This window comes from Eleutherodactylus coqui, chromosome 11, assembly GCF_035609145.1.
Source record: "Eleutherodactylus coqui strain aEleCoq1 chromosome 11, aEleCoq1.hap1, whole genome shotgun sequence".
Taxonomy (NCBI): Eukaryota; Metazoa; Chordata; class Amphibia; order Anura; family Eleutherodactylidae; genus Eleutherodactylus; species Eleutherodactylus coqui.
The window spans coordinates 100,442,086-100,464,993 of NC_089847.1; the positions used below are offsets into that span (position 1 = coordinate 100,442,086).

The window sequence follows — 22,908 nt, forward strand, 5'->3', positions numbered from 1 at the left end:
CGATGGTGACTGTGTCATAGTCTTAGGAGAATTTTCAATTCTTGAATGGTGAACGCTATAGTGACCTGTAATCTGAACATTTGTACCCATATCTTCGGGAAGTCTCCCCCGACTACAGTGCCATCTTTCATCAGGACAATGATCTGTGCCATCCAGCTCGGTCCACTAGAGTGTGGATGAAACACAACACGCTGTCCTGGCCCTCAAACTCACCAGACTGTAAGCCCATTGAACTTTTTGGGGATCTGCTCCCCCTTATCCACGAAATGTGCACCAACTGACAGCGCTGCTGTAGCGGGCATGGGAGGCATGGGTCGAGTTGCGTATAGAAAATGTTTGCCACCTTGTGGAATCTGTTTCCCGATATCTGAAAGTCGTGATCTCCCAAATCGGTGGAACCAAGAAATGCATCTCTTGCGCAATCCTTCACGTGGCGTCCCCAGTTTCCTTGGGCTGCGGCATGAATCAACAGCATGGGAGGCATGGTTGACCGTATAGGGGGGGAAGAGCCAAGACTAGCACAACCAACTATCGGCTGCTTCGATGGTGATTGGCATACCGCACAGGAAGTGCCAGAAATTGGATTTCTGATCAAGTAAATGACTGAACAAGATAAAAAAAGGTATAGTTAGATAACCAGCTACTATATATATCATAAATAGGGATAACATTACTGTACAACTACCGGCTGTAATCTCACCCTCCCCCCTGGACACTGAAGCTCCTCTCACATCCTTCACATCTCCGGTCCCTCTCGTCCAGGGAAGGATGGAGTTAATCACTGACATCAATGGGAAGAAGCTGCTGGGACCAATCAGGGCTCAGCGCTGCTGACAATCCCCTGACGTGTGGCGCCGCCCGCTGCAGTCTGTCACCTCCAGGGCTGCAGAGCGCCGCTCCGGGACCTCAGCATGCAGAACGGCGACACCATGAGAGAGCGGCCCCGGGTCACAGAGATCGCCCGCACCGCCTCGTTCAGCGCCTGCCACCGGCTGCACTGGTGAGTGGGGACCGGGCGGCACTGTGTCACGGGCGGTCATCACATCCGACAGCGTAGTACATTGTATAACAGTGTAGTATAGTGTTACATGGTATTACAGTGTATTATTGTTACATTGTATTACAGTGTATTATTGTTACATTGTATTACAGTGTATTAGTGTTACATGGTATTACAGTGTAGTATAGTGTTACATGGTATTACAGTGTATTATTGTTACATTGTATTACAGTGTGTTATTGTTACATTGTATAACAGTGTAGTGTAGTGTTACATTGTATTACAGTGTATTAGTGTTACATTGTATTAGTGTAGTGTAGTGTTACATTGTATTATTAGACAAAACTACCATATTACAGTATAGTAAGTGATATTACACTATTTAGTAATCATGTACTGGACTATAACCTAGTGTATTATTATATAATAAACTGTATTATAATATAATATACTGTATAATGATATAATATACTGTAGTATTATGCACTCTTTGTCTAAATAAATCCAGTCCCTAGTAGAAGCTGTAATTTTGCGGCACCCGGCATGCAGTTCCATCTCAGGCAGATATGCAAATGATCATAGAGTTGTGATGTGATTACATGAATGGTCTTCTGATCGGAGGCCTTAAAAGTGGTTCCACCCTTAAAAAAAGGCTCTCAGAGGCTAATTGTGCATAGTAGACTTTGTTAACCACTAGACGCCTCTATGACGTAATTGCCAAGTTACCAGAGTCTGAGAGGAGCGCATTATTGGGAAGCTGGATAGTCGTCTTGACAAATTGTCCTCCTCCTGGGTCGTTCCAGACTGTTAGGAGGTGTGGAGACCAGTGGATGTGTGAGGGCACACAAGGTGACCGGGATGAGGACGATCTCGACAGACCGCCAGTAGAGAAAATCATCCAATCGTCCGATAAGCACGAGTAGGTCCAATTGTTTCGTTGTCCGCCATCCAGAGACAGGTGGCACCATCGTTTCTGGCCCCTGTGTCTATAGGAACCATTTCCAGGCCCTTGGCTGAAGAAGATGGTCTCATGCACCCATTATATTTATGGCCTTTAACACCCTCCGTCGTCTCCATTTGCAGTGGTGCGAGCGCAATGCAATTTTTATTTTAGGTCCCATAGGGAAGATTGGGTGACTTCACCCAAAACTAGGGCATGCTGCAGATTTTCTGTTGTATCACTTCTTCCAATAGCACTGTGAGGAAAAAATGTAATGGCTCCTATTGAAAATAATGGGTTCTTTTCCCATGTGATTTCTCTGCACCCTGCAATGTACTGAAATCATGCGGGAAAATCCCCCATGTAAGAATACATGCGCATGAAAATGATTTCGGACCAAAATGATTTATTTTGGTACGAAAATCAGATGGAAATATCGCCATGTACGTGTACCTTTAAGCTACTCGCGCACGGATGTGTCTTTCATCTGATTTTCAGACCAAAGAATCAGACGGATATAGGACTCATTCACTTGACCAGGTGTATGCACACAGTCTTTTTTTTACTCTTAGGCTGCCTGTCTACGGGCGTTTTTACATTGCATTCCCCATTGCTATGGAAAGCGCAGCCCCCCTATCCACGAGCGGAGAATCATAGCAATTCTCCACTCGCAGCTGGCAATTTGCTGCATGCTGCAAATTGCCGCGATTCTCCGTGGTCAGCCTATAGGCTGACAGAGGAGATCGATCTGCAGGCTCCTGCTCCCAGGCGGTGGCTCCTGTGGCAGAGATCCACCACGGGATACCGCAACGCCCGTGGACAGGCAGCCTTAGGCCCCCTGCACACAGGCAGAAATTCCGCAGCGGAATTTGCCACAGAATTTCCGCCCCTGGAAGCTGCTATAGGATTGCATTAGAAAATGCAATCCTAGGCAGACAGCCGCGATTTATCCGCGCGAAATCACGTGCGGAAAACAAACCGTGGCATGCTTTATTTCTGTGCAGGTCTCGCAGAGCCCCGCCGAGAAATGTCACTCCCCGACCGCTCCACTCTGCACATGCGCCGGCTGGCTGGCAGCTGACACATCAAAGAGCCAGAGCCACGGGACAGGGGAGTACCGCGCTAGTCACTGCAGGGGCTCGGGTCGGATCTCTTGCAGCGGGATTCGACCCGGCCGTCTGCAGGTGGCCTTAGTAATAGTCCAAAGGAAAAGAATCGCAGCATGTCCTATTCTTGCCCGATTTTCAGATGAGAATAGCACATGTCAATGTGCCGTGTTCAGCGCATGGGACAGCACGCAGGTGGGATGTCCGAGTACTTTCTGATGCGAGTTGCGCCAGAGAATCTCTAGAGCAACTTTTTAATCGCCCGTGTGCATATACCCGAAGGATACCCTATTTTTCACTCTGACTAATGGTCCGAGTAAAAATAGAACGCAGCAGGTCCTATTCTTGCCTGATTTACATAGAGGATGCAAATTGAATTAGTGGCATGGGTGGAGGCCAGGCTGCCTGTCTGTAGAAAAGGAAAGCAGGGGCCACCCCATGGCTACGAGTAGTATTGCAGAACCCCAGGTAAGATGACCCAGGTGAGCCCCTCTCCCCACCAGGTGCCATATTATTTTTAAGGATGGCACATTATTTAACACTATGATATTTAGAGGACACTGTGTGTGCTGGGATTATATTAAGGGCTGCAGTTTGGGGCGCTATTGCTTCCAGAGTGCACAGTGTGTGGCACTGCTATATTCAGGGGGAAGTCCTAGGAACATACTATGTTAGTGTGCGTTCACACGAGCGCATAAACGGCGCGTTTTTGCGACCAAACATATATACGTGACCATCTGAGGCAATGGTTTCGAATGTATTCGTTCACATGGGCGATTTTACGGCGCGTAAAAACGGCAACTCGAAAAAAAAACGGAACATATGTGACCGAAATACGCGCCAACGCATATTCGATGGCCGAAAAGATAGTTTGCAAAGTAGGAACAAACGAAAATACGCTTTCTAGCTCTGGTCGTGATCGGCGAAAAACGTTCTCTCCGGCGATTAAACGTTGCGCTCGTGCGAACGAAAATACGCCTACGCTCATGTGAACGCACCCTTAGGGTGAAGCCAAACGAACGTATATCGGCTCGGTTTTCACGCCGAGCCGATATACGTTGTCCTCGTGTGCAGGGGGGGAGGCTGGAAGAGCCAGGAGCAGGAACTGAGCTCCCGCCCCCCTCTCTGCCTCCTCTCCGCCCCTCTGCACTATTTGCAATGGGGAGAGGTGGGACAGGGGCAGGGCTAATTCGCAGAACTTAGCCTCCATCCTCCCCCCCCCCCCTGCACAGGAGGACAACGTATATCGGCTCGGCGTAAAAACCGAGCCGATATACGTTCGTGTGACTTCACCCTTAGGCTGAAAAAAGACATATGTCCATCCAGTGCAGCCTATTACCTCCCAATGTTGGTCCAGAGGAAGGAAAAAAAACAAATGAGGTAGAAGCCAGTTTTCTTCATTTTAGGGAAGAATTCCTTCCTGACTCCAATCTGGCAATCAGAATAATCCCCGGATCACCGACGATTCTGAAGTAATTAGAGATTATATAACATGTAATATTGTATCACTCAAGAAAGTTGTCCAGGGCCTCTTGTACTCGTTTATGAAGTTTGCCATCACTACGTCCTCAGGCACACAGTTCCACAGTCTCACTGCTCTTACAGTAAAGAACCCCTTTCTGGGTCAGTGTAGAAACCTTCTTTCCTCTAGACGTAGAGGGCGCCACCTTCTTACAGTCACAGTCCTGGATATACATAGATGATGGGAGAGATCTCTGTATTGTCCCCTGATATATTTATACATAGTTATTGGGTCGCCCCTCGGCCGTCTTTTCTCGCAACTAAATAACCCCGATTTTGATAACCTCTCTGGGTATTGTAGTCCGCCCATTCCATTTATTACTTTACTTGCCCACCTTTGAAACTGTCAAGTTCAACCAGGAGTGTTTTTTTTTTAGATGTTTACTGGCAAACCCGTAGGCAGAGGGGTTCCTTCTGAAAATGTGCGCACATCCGGAATAAGTCTGTGCTGCTGCGAATCACTTACAGGATCTACAGTCCATCTAGCGAAGCTAAAATAAGACATATGAAAACTGCATGACTAAAAGCCCTATAAATGGGAACATCTGACACAACATTAGATAAGACTGTTTCCTGTAGTTGAATAATGGACACATGTAGTAAACCCAAGCAAGGATCATGTTCTCTCCCCTTCAAAAACTCTGCCCCCATGTGGATGAATTATGTAACTACACGTTCTGCTTCATACTCACTCATTATCACCGTAGCATCTACAGGATGGGCCATGGAAAGTATCCCCATCACAAGCTGTCTAACAGAAAGTCTGTCTTTGTTGCAACCGTAGCAACCAATCACAGCGCAGCTTTCATTTCTTATACAGCTAAGATGAAATAAAAGCTGCGCTGTGATGGATTACTATGGGCAACAAAGGTTTTCTTAAAGGGTACATTCATGTGTAGCATAATTGTTGCAGATTTGCACCAAATCCATGTCAAAGTTTGCAATTGAATGTGTGAAATCTACTGTAGATCTGCACTGAAATCTGCACCAAAAAGTATATAGCAGATTTTGGTGGGGATTCACACCAAAATCCACTACCTGTGAAGTTCTTTTATACAGCTTTCCTAAGAGTGTGGTGCCGGGCTAATTTTCTGTGGCCCACCCTGTACGACAAACTCCATTGGAAGGTTGTTTACTGGCAAATATTTATTTAGATGCGCTAAGAATAAAAGAAAAGTCAGCGGCGGCTGCACAAGTGTCTACAGAAGTAGGCCAGCGGGCAACATGCAAAGGGACCTCCACGTTGGTTTGCCCTGAATATTCCATGTATTTGAAATATCTGACACTTGTGCATTATAACTAATATTCCTAATTCTTTGGAAGAATTGTCCCGAGCGTGGAGATTTATATCAAACTACTAACGACGACCTGTCCGTTTGTCCGTGCGTGAGTGAGTGGGTTTGTGAGTGCCTTACATGCTCTGCTTCTGATCACAATTAGTGTAACATCATCAAAGGTCCTTCATCCCCAGTGAGGGAGTTACATGGTCCGCCCCTAATCACATAACGGTGACATCATCGAGGGTGTAAACACACATGGCTGCTATTCAGCTAGGTGTTCGTTAGTATTCCATAGCAACTGAGGCTGCAGGGGGTTTGTAGTCTGCCAGTAATCTGCACAAGTATGCAGGAACTTTGATGACATCATAAGTTATTCACTCGGGATGAGCGTCACCGTCATGTGATCAGGGGTGAAGCATGACGGTGATGTCATCACAGGTCCTTTATCTGCAGTAAAGTGCTGCTTCTGTTCCCTGTTGTATGGGATGAACAATGTATGTAGCAGTGCTGTGTGTGTGTGACATGCAAGTAGCAGTGCTGTGTGTGATATGCATGTAGCAGTACTGTGTGTGTGTGACGTGCATGTAGCAGTGCTGTGTGTGTGTGACGTGCATGTAGCCGTCCTGTGTGTGTGTGGCGTGCATGTAGCAGTGCTGTGTGTGTGTGGCGTGCATGTAGCAGTGCTGTGTGTGTGTGGCGTGCATGTAGCAGTGCTGTGTGTGTGTGGCGTGCATGCAGCAGTGCTGTGTGTGTGGCGTGCATGTAGCAGTGCTGTGTGTGTGGCGTGCATGTAGCAGTGCTGTGTGTGTGTGACGTGCATGTAGCAGTGCTGTGTGTGTGACGTGCATGTAGCAGTTATGTGTGTGCGTGTGACATGAATCTAGCAGTGCTGTGTGTCCATGATGTGCATGTAGCACAGTTGTGTGGCGCCACCAGAAACACTGGTACTATAATTTTCTAGTATGTGTGTTCTGTGTGTGTGTGTATATATACATATATATATATATATATATATATATATATATTATATTTTGCAGTCACTGCCCTGGGACGGGCTTTAAATTAGTAGGAAATATTACAACCCCCACATGAGAAACACAAGGCCTGCAGGCTGAATCTGGCCTGCAGCCTCATTTAATGCAGTCTGTGACCGCTGATGTCTACTCCGAGGTGAGAGGTCAGCGGTCACAGACTAAGCAGCAGCTGCCGGGCTGGAGCTGCAGCTAGGTGAATGTAAAGCCTGTAGGGATGATGCTTGGTCAGAGGCTAATTGAAACCACCCCAAATGGCCGCTGGAAAGGCACCATCCCTGGAACTGCTATAGGGGTCACTATTACTACTGTGGCCAATATAGAAGAGACTGTTACTACTGGGGCCACTGTGGGGAGGTCACTCTTACTACTGTGGCCAGAATAGGCAACAATGTTACTACTAGGGCCACTATGGGGGGTCACTTACTACTGTGGCCACTATGGAGGTCACTATTGGGGTTCATTCACACAAGTGTAAGCGCATTTTCCTTGACAAGAAATCACTCACGCCTGCGTATTTCGGGCAATCTGGCGTGTTTATATGTGTGCAAATACACTGCGTACAAGAAAGAACGCAGACTGGTTAATTGAAATGGTGTGCAAATGCACAAGTTTCCAACGTATTTGTGCCCACTTATCTTCTTCGATGGCCTATTTCATTGCGTAAAATACACTAAAAAAGGTCATGCTGCATATTTTTCAATGCGACTGCGTGAAAACATACGCTCATGTGAATGAACCCATTAAAATCAATGGGTTCTATTCACCGTGCAAAAATGGCGCATATAATGCGCTGCGCAAATACGCCCATGTTAACGAGCCCTTACTATACAATTACAATCAGCCCTTAGAAGGCCACAAGAAGGCTGATGTGGCCCTCAGTAAAAAACTGTTTGACACACCTTCTATAGACCAACCTTCGACTAGATGAGATGCTACAATATATCTGGTGACCCTAATGATCTACAGCACAGATTTTCATTGGTCAGATGGGTTTGGAATGGGTTTGATCATTATCTTTTTTTTATCTCATATTTCACAGCAATTCTCTAACTGAAGAGGAAAATAAACGGATTTTTGGCAAATGTAACAATCCTAACGGACACGGTCACAACTACCGAGGTGAGGCGATCACTGTATAAAGCCATTGATGTTATGGGGTTATGTCTGTGTCCGCTGGTCTCCTGGCTTTTTCATATCAAAGTGAGGAAGCAACTAATGTTTTTCCTCACTTTTGGAGTAAAGGAGACTCCTGTGTAAAACAATGGGGTCAGTTTGAATGTCATTTTATTCTTGCTTTCATAGTAAACAGCAAGCTAACATGAATGATTAGGCAGCCAAACCAAAAGTGAACAGCTCATAAATATTGGCCACAATGAGACAATAATTTGCACAATGAGAGTATGCAAACCAAGTATGAGGCGTTCTAAATGCATGATAAGGGAAACTCAATGCAAAAAAAACAGATAAGTGAATATTTATTTTCTCTGGAGGGACTTAGTAAGACGTGTGTATTGCTTTTTCATGCATAAAACAAGGGTTTCTGTAGCCTGCACACAGCTCCCATTGAACTGAATCAACTGTCTGTGTGAAGCATGGACATGTTGGGTCCTACATTGTGAATCACTTTTAGCTGGCTTTGCTGAGAGTCTTGAATGTGACTTCCCACTATTAACTTAGATTTTTAGTTTTCGGGCAGCTTTAGATGACCATATATCAGCCGGGTTTTCACACTCGGCCAATATACAGTGTCTCTGTCTGCAGGGGGAGGAGGCTGGAAGAACCGGGAGCAGAGCACTGAGCTCCTGCCCCTTCTCCACCCCTCGCCGCTATTTGCAATGGGAGGGGCAGAGCTAAGTTCCGTTACTTAGCTCCACCTCATCCTGCCCCCTCCCATTGCAAATAGTTCAGAGAGGGGGCGGGAGCTCAGTGCACTGCTCCCGTCTCTTCCAGCCTCCTCCTCCTGCAAAGAGGGACACCGTATATCGGCCGGGCGTGAAAACCTGGCCTATATATGGTCGTCTGAATAAGCCCTAATATTGTATTTTTAACATACGGAAGTTCTCACTTTGCCTAATGGTCAGTGCAACTGGGACTTTATAGTACATGGAAGAAGAATAGTAAAAAGTCTCTGCAGAAACTAACATTTTATAACCAAATACTTACTACTCCCCTTTCATGTCCTATAGAGTCAAGGGTGCACTATCAATACGATGGGGTAAGAACTTCCTTGGTTGCGGGAAGGGGGGGGCAACGTATCAGCTATGATGTCCATAACTGGGCTTCAGTTTGAAGCAGGTGGGTTTAAAATCAGTCCAGCATAAAGTTTAACAAAGTAGCGTAAGACATGGTGGAGGCTCAGGTTTTGAACCTCCTGTAACATCTGCTGTGGTCGAGGGTATTCTGGGAAACAGATTGTGGTTTGGCTTGGAAGATCAAAGTGGACTAGTGAAGCAAGTGGTGGGTTCATGAATGACCATGTTATACAGGGATTTTAGCAGAGGATATGCTTGAAGCCCTTGGAGCTAATGACTAGATAATAGATTATCACAGCAGTGGTGGAAGGGTCATAAAATTAATACTGCTAGTAATTCAGGCCATAATGGTAAATTGGTGTAAAAGAACCTATTTTGTTTCGGAATATGGGTGGTTAAGGAAGGAAATGAGGATATTATACACTTAATGTAGCAGAAGACAGCGAGTCTGCAGCAGACTGCAGGGCCCCAATGTTTAGCATCTAGACTATTGGCAGGAAGGGATGTAGCCACCATCTGGTAGTGATATTACTAGAAGGACTATGTGACTAATCACTTGTTTCTGTTCTTTGTAGTAATTGTCACTGTACGTGGAGAAGTAAGTGATGCTTTTTTTTTTGCACTATAGCTTGCAGGTAGAATCCCATCCCTTCCACTGAATTAGTTTTAACTTTTTCCAATCCACTGTCTGACGTCTAAAGACATTATGGTTTAAGGCTGTACAGCTCCGGTGTTGGAAGACGTCCGTCGGGGTTCTCTTACTGTATATTGCCAGCCTCTCTGCTGTTGGAGGCTATCCAACGTGTCATATCATGCAGTACCGGCTTTAGCCTGCAGATAGCACTGTTGTATAATGGCAGAAAAAGAGTAAGCCCCCTAGGAAAACCAGGATATAAATTGGATTGGAAAGGGTTAACCGAACCTTCACTAATAATAAAGATCCTGGCCAAATAGTGGTGGTTCTACTGTGGCATCGCGATTAACACTGTTGCCTTGCAGTGCTGAAGTACTAAGTTCAAATCTGACCAAGGACAACATGTGCGTGGAGTGTGCATGTGTTTCATAATAATCACCTTTATTTAACTCCATGCATATATTGTCCTTGGTCAGATTTTAACCTAGGAACCCAGCACTTCAAGGCAACAGTGCTAACCGCGGGACCCCTTCGTCCTTGTCTTCCTCCTCCCCGGATGAACCCCCTGAGGTTCAGGTTTGCCACGAACCGAACGTTTTTCAAAGTTTGACTCATAACAGGGTTTGCTCAACACTAATCATAAACAATATGGCTGCCAATGAATATTTATTAGAGTTTCAACTTTTCTAGAATACATAATCTAGCAGCCTTTTCTACAAGCTAAGAGCTTTTCGGGCTGACATTTCACCAATGCACTACAGTGCAACAGTTATTGTGATTCGTCAAAGCCATCATTGGAGATCCAGCCTTTAAACTGATTTTGAAGGCAGGACAATCCCTTAAATTGATTCACTCCCAAGTACCGTGTTTCGCCCCCAAAAAGACTTACTCCAAAAATAAGCCCTACCCTGATTTTTCAGGATTTTCAGAGGCTTGAAATATAATACCTACCCTGAAAATAAGCCCTAGCAGCATTACATTAAAAAATGGAATCTATTACCTAGCAGGCTCAGTCCTCATTCCTCCTGCTGCTCTCCAGAGCTTCAACATGCTTCTTCTGTTCTCGGCCGCCAACAGAAGATTATTGGCTGGTTACTGGACTCATAAATCCAGCTTCCAGGAAGCTATGACTCTGATTGGTGCTCAAGCGCTGCTCAGTCAATCAATGCAGTGCTCACTGAACCAACGCAACGGCTGTGATTAGTTCTTTGACCGCCGCATTTATTGGCTGAGCAGCGGTCGAAGAACCAATCACAGCCATCGCATTGTGGAAGCAGGATTTATGAATTGGCCAATCAATGCCACGGCTCAGTCAATTCATAAATGCCACCTCCACAGTGCGACGGCTGTGATTGGTTCTTCGACCGCTGCATTCATTGGCTGAGCAGTGGTCAAAGAACCAATCAAAGCCATCGCTTCCTGAAGGCGCGATTCATGAATCCTGTAACGAGGAAGTGATCTTCTGTCGGCGGCCGAGAACTGCAACAAGCGCAGTGAAGCTTCAGAGAGCAGTGGGAGGGACATGGACTGACCCTGCCAGGTAAGTAAAATAAGACGTTCCACGAAGATAAGACCCCGTGGCCTCTTTTGGGTCAAAAATTAATATAAGACAGGGTCTTATTTTTGGGGAAACACTGTAATATGTCCTTATCCTCTTTGTGATATCCGCTATACATGTAAGGCAGATGTGTGCGGGATTTGTATGGAGCAGGCTCGGGAGTCAAGCCCACTCCATACATGGCGGTCTCTGACTACTGACACCTGGCCGCAGTCTGGTGCAAGTGGAGAAAACTTTGATTGTAGCTGTTAACCATATGATTGCCATTGCCAATTCTGGCCGTATTTATATATCCTGATTGGCATTTAAATGTATGGAGCAGCCCCTCGCAATGAGATCTCATGGTGCCGTTTGGGTGTCATGGCAGTCTGACGCCTTGTGAATACACTGAAGTATTGCAGTATACTGTATAAGTGATAAAACGATCACAAATTCAAGTCCCCATGAGGACTAAAAATTAAAGATAAGCGGAATACATTTTTTTTAATGATTACAAAAATTTAAAATATTAAAAGTTTAAATTAAAACCCTCTCATATTTATAATTTTCAAAAAACGAAACAAAATAAACATGTTTGGTATCACCGCGTCTGTAAATGTCCGATCTATTAAAATAATGTGTTATTTATCCTGCCTGGTGAATGCTGTCAGGGAAAAATAAACAGCAGAATTGTGCTTTTTTTGGTCACCCCATCTTAAAGAAAAAAATTTAATAAAAAGCAACCAAAAAGGTCAGAATAGTACTAATAGAAACTACAGATCACCCCGCAAAAAATGAACTTTCACACAGTTACAAAAAAAAGGCCATCAGATGCTACATTTATGGAAAAATGAAAAAGTTATGATTTTTTTAAAAGTGCGGAGAAGAAAACCAAAAATTTAAAAAAAATTAAAAATGGACTTTTCCTCAAGGGTCTTTAAACTGCGCAAAGCGACACTTTGAAGTAAACAACTACCCTCCTCCATTAGAATAAATTGCAATATAACATTGATTATAATGTGAAGAAACGGTGACAGATGCTCTTCAATGGGGTACTAGGACCAGTGCATCTGGTGGCGCAATGCACCACTTATTTATATATTATATTGAAGGGGATTGGAGTTGGTCAGAGGTCTTAAACCAGCAGAGCCAGACTACAGCCGTGTGCTCACAGGACCTGTGATGATGTCACTGTCATGTGATCAGAGGCAGAGCTGAGAGCCCTGGTGACTGATCACATGACGGGGACATCATCACATGTAACTCACACAGTCACTCACAGACAGGTGGACGTTAATATTTTGATTACCATCTCAGTCAATTATGGCCACGATTGGAGTACTTCCTTGTATAAGATGGTTCGGAGTTATGGAAACAGTCGAGCAGGCTGTGTTATGCTATTTCCATAACTCCTAAAAAAGTGAATGGAAACAGTGTAGCACAGCAAGCTATGCTGTTGTCATAACTCCCGTTAAAGAGGTTGTCCGGTTACTGGACAACCACATTTCAATAGGATCCTATGCGTGAAAATAATAAACAGAGAAATACTTACCCTTCTGCAGCCGCTGTGATCCAGCACTGCAGCTCCCTGTGGTCCCAGTGATTGTTGTGATAGATGATGTCACAGGAAATCATGTGACCACTGCAGTGTCACATTCTTGAACTCCTGGCAGCATGGCACTCAAGATGTGAGTGCAAATACCAGGAGAATGTGTGGTATTGCTGTAGCCAGTCATTGGCTGCAGTGGTCACGTGATTTCCTGTGACATCATCTATCACAGGAATCACTGGGACTGCAGCAAGCTGCAGCTCTAGATGATGGCAGCTGCGGAAGGGTAATTATATCTCTGTTTATTATTTTCAGACAGAGGGTCCTATTGAAAAGGAGTTGTCCAATAACCTGGCAACCCCTTTAATTTCTATGGGAGTTATGGAAACACTGTAGCACACCCTGCTCTGATGTTTCTGAGAGCAATGGGGAAAAGACAGATGAGGGGTCCACATATAGACTTTTATGGCCTATCCTGTGGATAGGTCAAGAGTTTATGATGGTAATACCCCTTTAAAATGAGTCCATTCAGTGAAAGATCCCTGCTCCCCTCACTTGATTGTCTGTCACATCCTGGATGTTTTCTATGTATATTGTAGTGTATGGTGCTTATCAGGAATCCCTGTACACATTCTCTATGTTAACACACCCATAATCAGCACAGCATCATCTGAACAGCTAGAGCCAGTACAATCTCTGCCTGCTGGGACACTGCCATTGTCTTCTGTATTCTATACTCCCCTAAATAAATTACAAACCATAAATATACAGTCAGAAGGAGGAGCTGTGATCTCCTTCATTATAACTGTGTGACAGGAGCCTCTAATAATCAGCAGTAACTTTGATAGGAGTGTGTGCTCCTCTCTAAAGAGCTTGTGTGGTAGGGTCCATTACAGCAATCATGCTGACTACAAAACCGACTGATTTGACAACACATAAATCCAAGTAGATCTTAACTGGTCAGAATGAGATCACATGACCCACCGGAGCAGAAGGCGGACAGACATTTGAGATGTTAAGTTAATACTAACTAATATATATGCAAGGTGGGGAGGGGCTAGTTACTTAATGAAAGAAAACAAATTTCACCAGAGTGACTTTTTAAAGTCTTTAACAAACCTGTGAACAGAACTGGCTTTCAACCTATCTTTCATTGATTTGTAGACTTTCATTGATCTGTAGATCTTCATTTGTGACCAAAGTCCAACCTATGTTTTTGATTCTTCTTACACCTGTAGATTAACCCTGTCACTGGGATGGTGATGAATCTGACAGACTTGAAAAAACACATGGAGGTAATGCTGTTTTAGGGTTTCAGTGGGAATCTTAGTTTGTGAAGGTGTTGACTATTACTGTATATAGTCTACACAAATTTTAGGCTATGATTTCTGATTAACATCTGTTAACCTACATAATGGTTACAGCTGAAAAAAGCTGTATTCATAGAAGTCAATGTAAGGTAAAGTTAAAGTTCCCAGGTGCAAGCACCAAGTCATGACTGACCCCTAGAGCGATGTTTTCTTGGCAGACTGTTTTTGTGGGGTGGTTTGCCATTGCCTTCCCCAGTTATCTTTTACCATTCAGCAAGCTGGGTTACTCATTTGACCAACCTCAGAAGGATGGAAGGCTGAGTCAACATTGAGCCAGCTACCTGAACCACATGAGGATTGAACCTGCAACCTTCAGGTCGTGAGTGAAAGCTTAGGACTGCATTTCTGCTGCGCTAACTCTCTGCGCCACATGAGATTCTTAGAAGAAGAACCTGAACTCCTGGTTTATTGACCTTGTTTCGAAGTGCACCTGTCCCTTTAAATATGTACTTGGATGCATTGGTGATTTTTGAACTGGTGGACAGATGGTAACCACAGTGTTCTGTGATACTGCACCTTTGCTTCAGACATCCTTCCACAAGGTAATAGAAACACATGCTTCAGCACTCATGCACATTTAATATCTGAATAAAATTGCACAACTGTTGTTTATACTCACCACATAAAAATGCAAGGTTCTTGGCGCACATTTTGATCACAACATGGGGGCCCATCCACTACATCCAGGAAAATCCAATTGGATGGGTTTCCAACTCTAAAGATACCTCTCTTTGGGCAAAAAATCCTCCAAGTGAATAGAAAATTGGTTATTTGGCTATATACTCTTACTGAAATATCTAGAACAGATGGAGTGCACAACAAAAGTGAAGGCAGCCACTGCTCCACCAATAGTCTTGCAACAAAAAAAGGGTGCATGTAAGCCATGGCTACAACAAACACAGTAACAGAAACACATGCATCAGCACTCGTACACATTTAATATCTGTATTTGTCACAGCAATAGCTGACGTGCACCATTACATTCTATTTATTTGGAAGTGCTGACTTTGTTTTATGTTGCATATGCATTGGTGAAGCAGTGGATGTGTTCACTTATGTTATACACTCCATTCACTTATCTGTCCCAGGTGCTTCAATGAGAGTATATAGTCCGGTATCAAGCTTTCCCAAAAAAAAGGTATCTTTAGAGCTAGGAAGTCACCCAATAAGGTTTGCCTGGATGAGATGGATGGGCCCACATGTTTTGATCAAAATGTGTGCTAACATAGTAACATCGTATGTTAGGCTGAAAAAAGACATATGTCAATTAGAGATGAGCGAGCATACTCGCTAAGGGCAATTACTCGATCGAGCATTGCCCTTAGCGAGTACCTGCCTGCTCGGAAGAAAAGGTTCGGCTTCCGGCAGGGAGCTGGGAGCGGCGGGGAGAGCGGGGAGGAACAGAGGGAAGATCTCTCTCTCCCTCTCTAGCCCCTGCTACCTCCTGCTCAGTGCTGCAACTCACCCGCGCCGGCAGCCGAACCTTTTCTTCCGAGCAGGCAGGTACTCACTAAGGACAATGCTCGATCGAGTAATTGTCCTTAGTGAGTATGCTCACTCATCTCTAATGTCAATCTAATTTACTAAACACTGGACAAGCAACTGATTTTTTAATAGCAATGATTACACCATCAGATGCAGTGGCATTTATTGCAAACAAGGCAGTTGCCAAAGCTGTCATAAATGAAAGGATCATATCCATACGCATCAATGGGAATCCTCACTCGATCACAATTCTGCAAGTTTATGTGCCCATAACTGATGCAATGGGAGAGGACATTAAAAAAGTCTACGCTGATCTCCAGCAAGCAATCAATCAGGCCCCTGCCAAGGATGCCACTTTTATAACAGGGAATTTCAATACAAAAATCGGCTCAAGAGAAGACCTACTATTCCATCCGTTGAGCACACCAGGGCACCATGCCACAGCACGGACGCAAGGCAGCGGTCACACAAATGCCATAAGCACACACAAAATGCACACTGACAACCAGGGTAGGACTGCGAACTGTCCTCACGGGCAGACATAACGTATCCCTACTCTAATGGGACAACCACCATGTGAAACCTGCCTACAAGCAAGGCGATCGTCCCGGTAACGACGACCCCGCGTTGGTACCTAGGGGCCTATCTATTCCTGGATGGCAAGCGATCCACAGCAGAACAGGACACAGCTCACACCAACTCACAGAACAGGACTGTTCACACCTGATGTCTGGAAACCTACACAGACACTGAACATGTGGCTGTTCACAACAACATCCCAGGGATTTGCATGCAAAGTAGAACAGGACTGTTCATACACCTTGTCTGGCAACTGCAGAAACCCAATGAACACAAAATTGTTCACACACGTGTCCAGCCACCTGCACAGACACGCACCACACACCGTGCATAAAAGCAAAACCCTTGGCGGACAAAGAAACCCAACACAGAAACCCCACTCAGAGCTCACATGCATACAGATAAACCATTACTAGCACAAGTGTCCTCACACCAAGAGGAAAGAGTCAGACAGAAACAGTGTCAGACATCACCCATCTGACACACACATATGACCTCAGACATCTGGATGCTGCACCTGTCAAAGGGGAAGGAAGAGGGGTTTGCATAAGATGCAGACAGGGAATACAGGTGTCCAGACTGCCCTCAGGGAATGAGAGACACTACAGACCAGACATGCATAAAACCAGGCTCAGAGGGGGATTAATACAGAATGCATAAACAAGATAAAATGACCAGCATTCTCTGGCAAGAGAAGCTGGTATTTATGTGCAGCAGACCAGTGAGATTGGCTGTAATCACATTACTTCATTCCCTTAGAACACAGGGGTTTATGCCATCGAGGACCCAGTGATTTTGTCTATTTTAATCTTTTTAAGGCAGTTCTGCACTTCTTCCTAGGTTAAACTATTTCTCATCACCATCTACTATTTTTCCTACATTATTTATTAAAGGGCCAACACTTTCAGTATTAATTATTTTACTATTTATATAGTTGAAGAACAGTTTAGGGTTAGTTTTACTCTCCTTAGCTATAGGTTTCCCTGTCTCCATCTTTACTGCTTTTATCTGCTTTTCACATAATTTATTTTTAAATGCTTTTTTTGCTGTTTTTTGCCCCCTTTACTTGTTTATTGAGCCATATTGGTTTTCTCCTACTCCTAACACCTTTATTCCTGCAGGGTAAGAATTGCTTACAGTTAGTATTTAGGATGGCTTTAAAAATTTGCCATTTACTATCTGTACTCTTATTTTTGAGGACATTGTCCCAGTCAATAAGGTTACGGACATCTCTGAGCTGAAAAAACTTTACCTTCCTAAAGTTTTATATTTTTATAACTCCCGATAAAACTTGCTTTTGAAATACATGTGGAAATGTATTATATTATGGTCACTATTTCCCAGGTACATGCCAACTTGCACCCCTGTTATTCTGTCAGGTCTGTTGGGTAATAAATCCAAAATGGCTATCCCTCTAGTCGGGTCCTGCACATGTTGGGTAAGGTAATTATCTTTAGAAACTGACAGAAAGTTGTTACCTTTATAAGATCCGCAGGTTTTGACTTCCCTGTTTATATCCGTATAGTTAAAGTCCCCCATAATAATTACCTCATTGTGATTTGCTGCTTCATCTATTTGCCTTAATACTAGGTTTTCAGTGGTTTCTGTTATATTTGGTGGTCTATAAAAAACCCCTATGAGGATTTTATTATTGTTTTTCCCTCCATGTATTTCCACCCATAGAGATCTCACATGTTTATCTCCGTCCCATATAACTTCCCGTAATGTGGGCTTTAAACAGGATTTTACATAAAGACAAACCCTTCGTTCTTTCTAATTTTTCTAATGCCTTCTGAACAGACTGTAACCTTGTAAGTTCACTGCCCAGTTACAGCTTTCATCCAACCAGGTCTCAGTTATTCCCACTGTGTTTTAGTTTTCCTAGGACATCACTTACAGTTTGTCTACTTTATTGATCAGACTTCTAGCATTAGTCACCATACAGTTTAGAAGGGTTTCATTATTTTTTTATCCTGAGTGTATCCATATTAACCAGTCTGTCATTTTTAACTGTACAAACCTCTGCCACTCTCCACCCTCACTTCCACTGCTTAGTCACAGGTCACTGCCTACTCTATCATCCCCCTTATCTCTGTACTTGCCCTCCCGAGTCCCTAGTTTAAAAATTCCTCCAACCTTCTGGCCATCTTCTCTCCCAGCACAGCTGCACCCTCCCCATTGAGATGCAGACCACCCCTATGGTAGAGCCTTTAGCCAACAAGAAAGTCGTCACAATTCTCCAGGAACCCTAACCCCTCCTGCTTTCACCAACTCTTGAGCCACTAATTTGCTTCCCTAATCTCCCTCTGCCTTTTTGGTGTATGCACATACTAAGAACCTTGCATTTTTTATGCAACTAGTATATGCAACAATGTGCAATTTTATTCAGATCTCAAAATGTGTATGAGCGCTGAAACACATATTTCTGTTACAGTACTTGTTGCATTCATGGCTTACGTGCAGTCATGCACCTTCACATTTAATTGATTTGGTGGAAGTGCTGGCTGTTGTTTGTTGCTTTCTCCCACAAGGTGACCTAATACAATGTGATGGATACCCTGAGAGAATTAAACCCCATTTACACGGGACGATTATCACTCAAAATTCACTCAAGCAATGACTTTTGAGCAATAATCATTGCATGTAAATGCTACCATTTTTGCTTTTCGTCCAAAAGGATGATTTTATGTTGAGTTAAAAATCCATTGTTTGGCCGGGCAGCTGATAGTAGGGACCGCAGGCTGTGATTCTCGTCAGGAGCGCTGATAACATTGTATTCAGCAGCAGTCCAGCGGAAGAACAAAGGAGCTGTATGCAGATAACAGACCACCTGCTGTTATCTGCATATAGCAAGGGGAGCCTCAGTTACATGCAAATGAAGCTAATAAGCTACTAATGGGCATTGGTGCCTATTAGCAGCTTATGCAAAATGATCGCTCGAGCTGTCACTCTCCCTATGTTTTGAACGAATTTTGAGCGATCATCTTTGCATGTAAGTGGGACTTTAGAAAATAGTTTGGGCTTGTTGGATTGTATACAGTTATCAATGTTGACAGGTTTATTAATGTCTCATTATGCTGAAAAGCTTCTTATCCCTCTGCAGGAGGCTATTATGATTCCTTTGGATCATAAAAATTTGGACCGTGACGTTCCTTTCTTCAAAACTGTTGTAAGGTGAGTGCTGGAATCAGCATTTTTGTTATGAAGTGAAGTAGATTTTGTAGGATGCAGTGACAATAAGGCTTGTATATATAGCTTTGTTGTTTCTGTCTTGTTTAGTCCAAAGATGCATCAAACCTCCAACTTGTTTTCTAGGCTGGGGCTCAATGGCATTATTGGGGAATACACTGGATTTTTTTTAACAGTAACAATGGCTCTAGCCATGGAATAAAATGGCAGTATTGTTACTCCTTAAAAAAGCAAGTTGCAAGTTTGTTACCTCCGTGCAGAGCGCAAATACGGCGCTTCTCCCAGACATCACCGAAATGCAGGCCTAAAAATTATTAACCCCTTCCGGCTCCAGGACGTACATATTTGGTGTCGCTGCGTCTGTAAAAGTCCGATCTATCAGTGTAGCACATTATTTACCCCGCACGGTGAACGTCATCCGGAAAAAAAAATAAAGAACGCCAGAAATGCACTTTTTCAGTCACCCTGTCTCCCAGAAAAAACGCAATAAAAAGCGATCAAAAAGTTGTATGTATTCCGAATTAGTACTATCGGAAACTACAGGACATCCTGCAAAAAATGCGCCATCGCTGAATTACGTTGACGGAAAAATAAAAAAGCTATTGCGCACAGAAGATAACGGCAGAAAATAATTGAAAAAAATAAAATGTCTTTGAAAAAAAAAATAGTACAGTAAAAAAAAACTATACAAGTTTGGTATCGTAGTAATTGTACCAACCCATAGAATAAAGTGATCATGTCGCTTTTGTTGCAGTTTGTGCGCCGTAGAAACAAGACATACCGAAAGATGGCGGAATGTCATTTTTTTTTCATTTTACTCCACTTAGAATTTTTTAAAAGTTTTTCAGTACATTATATGGTATGTTAAATAGCACCATTTAAAAATACAAGCTGTCCCGTAAAAAGCAAGTCCTCATACAGCGGCGTCGATGGATAAATAAAGGAGTTATGATTTTTTTAAGGGGGGGAGGAAAAAACGAAAATGGTAAAAAAAAAAAGGGGCCGCGTCATGAAGGAGTTAATGTCCACAATGGACCAATATAGACATATATTATGTCACAAAAACATGGGGAACACAAGATAGGGAAAACAAGGGTAACAGAAATACAGAGATGGGAAGGCTATCCCTAACCAACTTACAAGTGACAGACCTTGACTGGAAGCAGGATGATTACCCGAATAAGGGCGGCCCCACATCAGGAACCTAAGAGTCTAGTTTTCTAAAAATGGAGAATACGGAAGATGGTAGATACAGAAGGAAAGAGCAATGTACAGAACATAGTATTAAGTAGAAGTAAACAAGACCCATAGGAAAACTTATTCACTTGGCAAAATGTATTCACTGTGTTACACCTCATTCAATATAAACCACTATCTTTCCTTACTTTTCTGTACAGTTCTGTAGAGAACGTGGCCGTATTTATTTGGGACAGCCTTGAGAAGAAGCTTCCACCAGGACTACTTTATGAAGTGTGCGTGCATGAGACAGATTCCAACAGCGCTACATATAGAGGGGAGTGAAGCTACACCTGCAGATATTGAGAGTCAAGTAGGGTGCTTCTAACTAAATGGACCTCTTCTGCCATAAACATATGAATGCCTCCTATTTCTAAACCACTCTGAGCTTAGAGATACGACTCATATTTTTTCCTTATATTATAACTTTATTACTGGACTTAAAAAGTTCCAAAAAGTTTTAGTATCCTCTACAGCTGTAGTATCCATATTTTTGACCGTACATTTATACTAGTGAGTATTTTCAAGGTGAAAGTCCATTTTACAGAGAAATAATATATATTTTTAAAAATTACATAAAATTTCTATATTTCTGAAATCTTATTGCTTATTTTAATATGAACTAGAACCAGTAAGCTGTGTTGTCTGTCCCCTGGGGTTCATATTATACGTAAGGCTTGTAGATATTTAGTATTATGCGTGCGTAAGCTGTTTCAGGTAAAGCCCCAGTTCCCAATATTACAGTTTTTCACGTAACCATATCATTGTAACCATGGAAGGCAATGAGATAATGATTGCTCCTAACTCTTAGGGCCCTTTAAATGTACAGGAACGATTATCATTGGGATGTAAAAGGGCCCTTAATGCTGGGCTGCTAATACATGCTAATATGCACAACAGTGTATGTTCTGGGGTAATGGTGGCCATACACAATAGATGTATAGTACGAGTCAAAAGTTTGGACACACTTTTACATTCCATGCTTTTTCTTGCGTTTTTTCTTTATCTTCTACATTATAGATTTAGATTGAAGACATGAAAACTATGAAGGAACACATATGGAATGAAGTGGTCAACAAAAAAGTGCGAAACCAGGATGTTTTATATTTTAGATTCTTCGGACTAGCCCCATTTTGCTATGGACATTGTCTCAATCAGCTTCATGAGGTCTCCACCTGGAATGGTTTTCATTTAACAGCAATGCCTTGTCAAGAGTTACATTTTGGAATTTCTTGCTTTCGCAATATGTTTGACCCTATCAGTTGTGTTGTGCAGAGGTTGGGTTGGTATACCGTTCCATACAGTGTTTAGCCCTATTCAACTACTGCTCTAATCCGCATTACAGGCCCATTTACACAGGACGAGTGTCGGGCAAATGAAGCACGTCCCTGTGTATACTTGGTCCCTGCTGTTACACAGAAGCGAGTATCCCTGGATCGCTCACAAGTACCAACAATAATCATCCCGTATAAAAGGGCATTAAGGCAAGAACCACTTAACTAATCAAGTGTAACAACGGTCCGTTATTACTTTAACCTCTTAAGGACCAGGGTGTTTCAGTCCTAAAGGACCAGACACTTTTTAGGGGTGTTACCCATGTGGTGCTTTTACTGCTCTATTTTTTTTCCTTCCACTAACAAAATAATTTTTGCTACGTTTCTTTTTTTTTAATGACTTATAGGGTTATTTTTATATTTTTTACTGCCTTTTTCCCATTTTTTAGTTTTATTGAGGGTACATTTATTGTTTGTTTTAAATTTGTATAGTTAAACTAAAATAAAGTATGGCAATGGTTTCCTCATTTTGTTATGATTTTGATTAGAGATGAGCGAACACCAAAATGTTCGGGTGTTCGTTATTCGTAACGAACTTCCCGTGATGCTCGAGGGTTCGTTTCGAACAACGAACCCCATTGAAGTCAATGGGCGACCGGAACATTTTTGTATTTCGCCGATGCTCGCTAAGGTTTTCATGTGTGAAAATCTGGGCAATTCAGGAAAGTGATGGGAATGACACAGTGACGGATAGGGCAGGCGAGGGGCTACATGGTGGGCTGCATCTCAAGTTCACAGGTCCCACTATTAAGCCACAATAGCGGCAAGAGTGCCCCCCCCCCCCACTGTCAGCATAAAGATCGTCCTCCTCTGGCACAGCTGTAACAGCTGTAGCAGAGAAGAACGATGTTTGCCCATTGAA

At 43.3% G+C, this 22,908-nt stretch overlaps 1 protein-coding gene across 1 annotated transcript; it reads left to right on the forward strand.

Annotated features, from left to right (window-relative positions):
- Window positions 1-853: 853 nt before the first annotated feature.
- Window positions 854-22,652, forward strand: PTS (6-pyruvoyltetrahydropterin synthase). Its single transcript, XM_066583142.1, has 6 exons — window positions 854-1,000; window positions 7,921-8,000; window positions 9,709-9,731; window positions 14,092-14,148; window positions 19,391-19,461; window positions 20,874-22,652. Exons 1-6 carry the CDS (start codon window positions 912-914, stop codon window positions 20,995-20,997), a joined length of 444 nt encoding a protein of 147 aa, XP_066439239.1. The 5' UTR covers window positions 854-911; the 3' UTR covers window positions 20,998-22,652.
- The last annotated feature ends 256 nt before the right edge of the window (window positions 22,653-22,908 follow it).

Excerpts from the sequence above, each read along its gene's own strand:
- PTS (XM_066583142.1), top strand. The coding sequence starts at position 912 with ATGCAGAACGGCGACACCATGAGAGAGCGGCCCCGGGTCACAGAGATC. Across the intron at positions 8,001-9,708 it reads ACACGGTCACAACTACCGAG|TAATTGTCACTGTACGTGGA; the intron begins GTGAGGCGATCA and ends TGTTCTTTGTAG. Across the intron at positions 14,149-19,390 it reads ACTTGAAAAAACACATGGAG|GAGGCTATTATGATTCCTTT; the intron begins GTAATGCTGTTT and ends ATCCCTCTGCAG.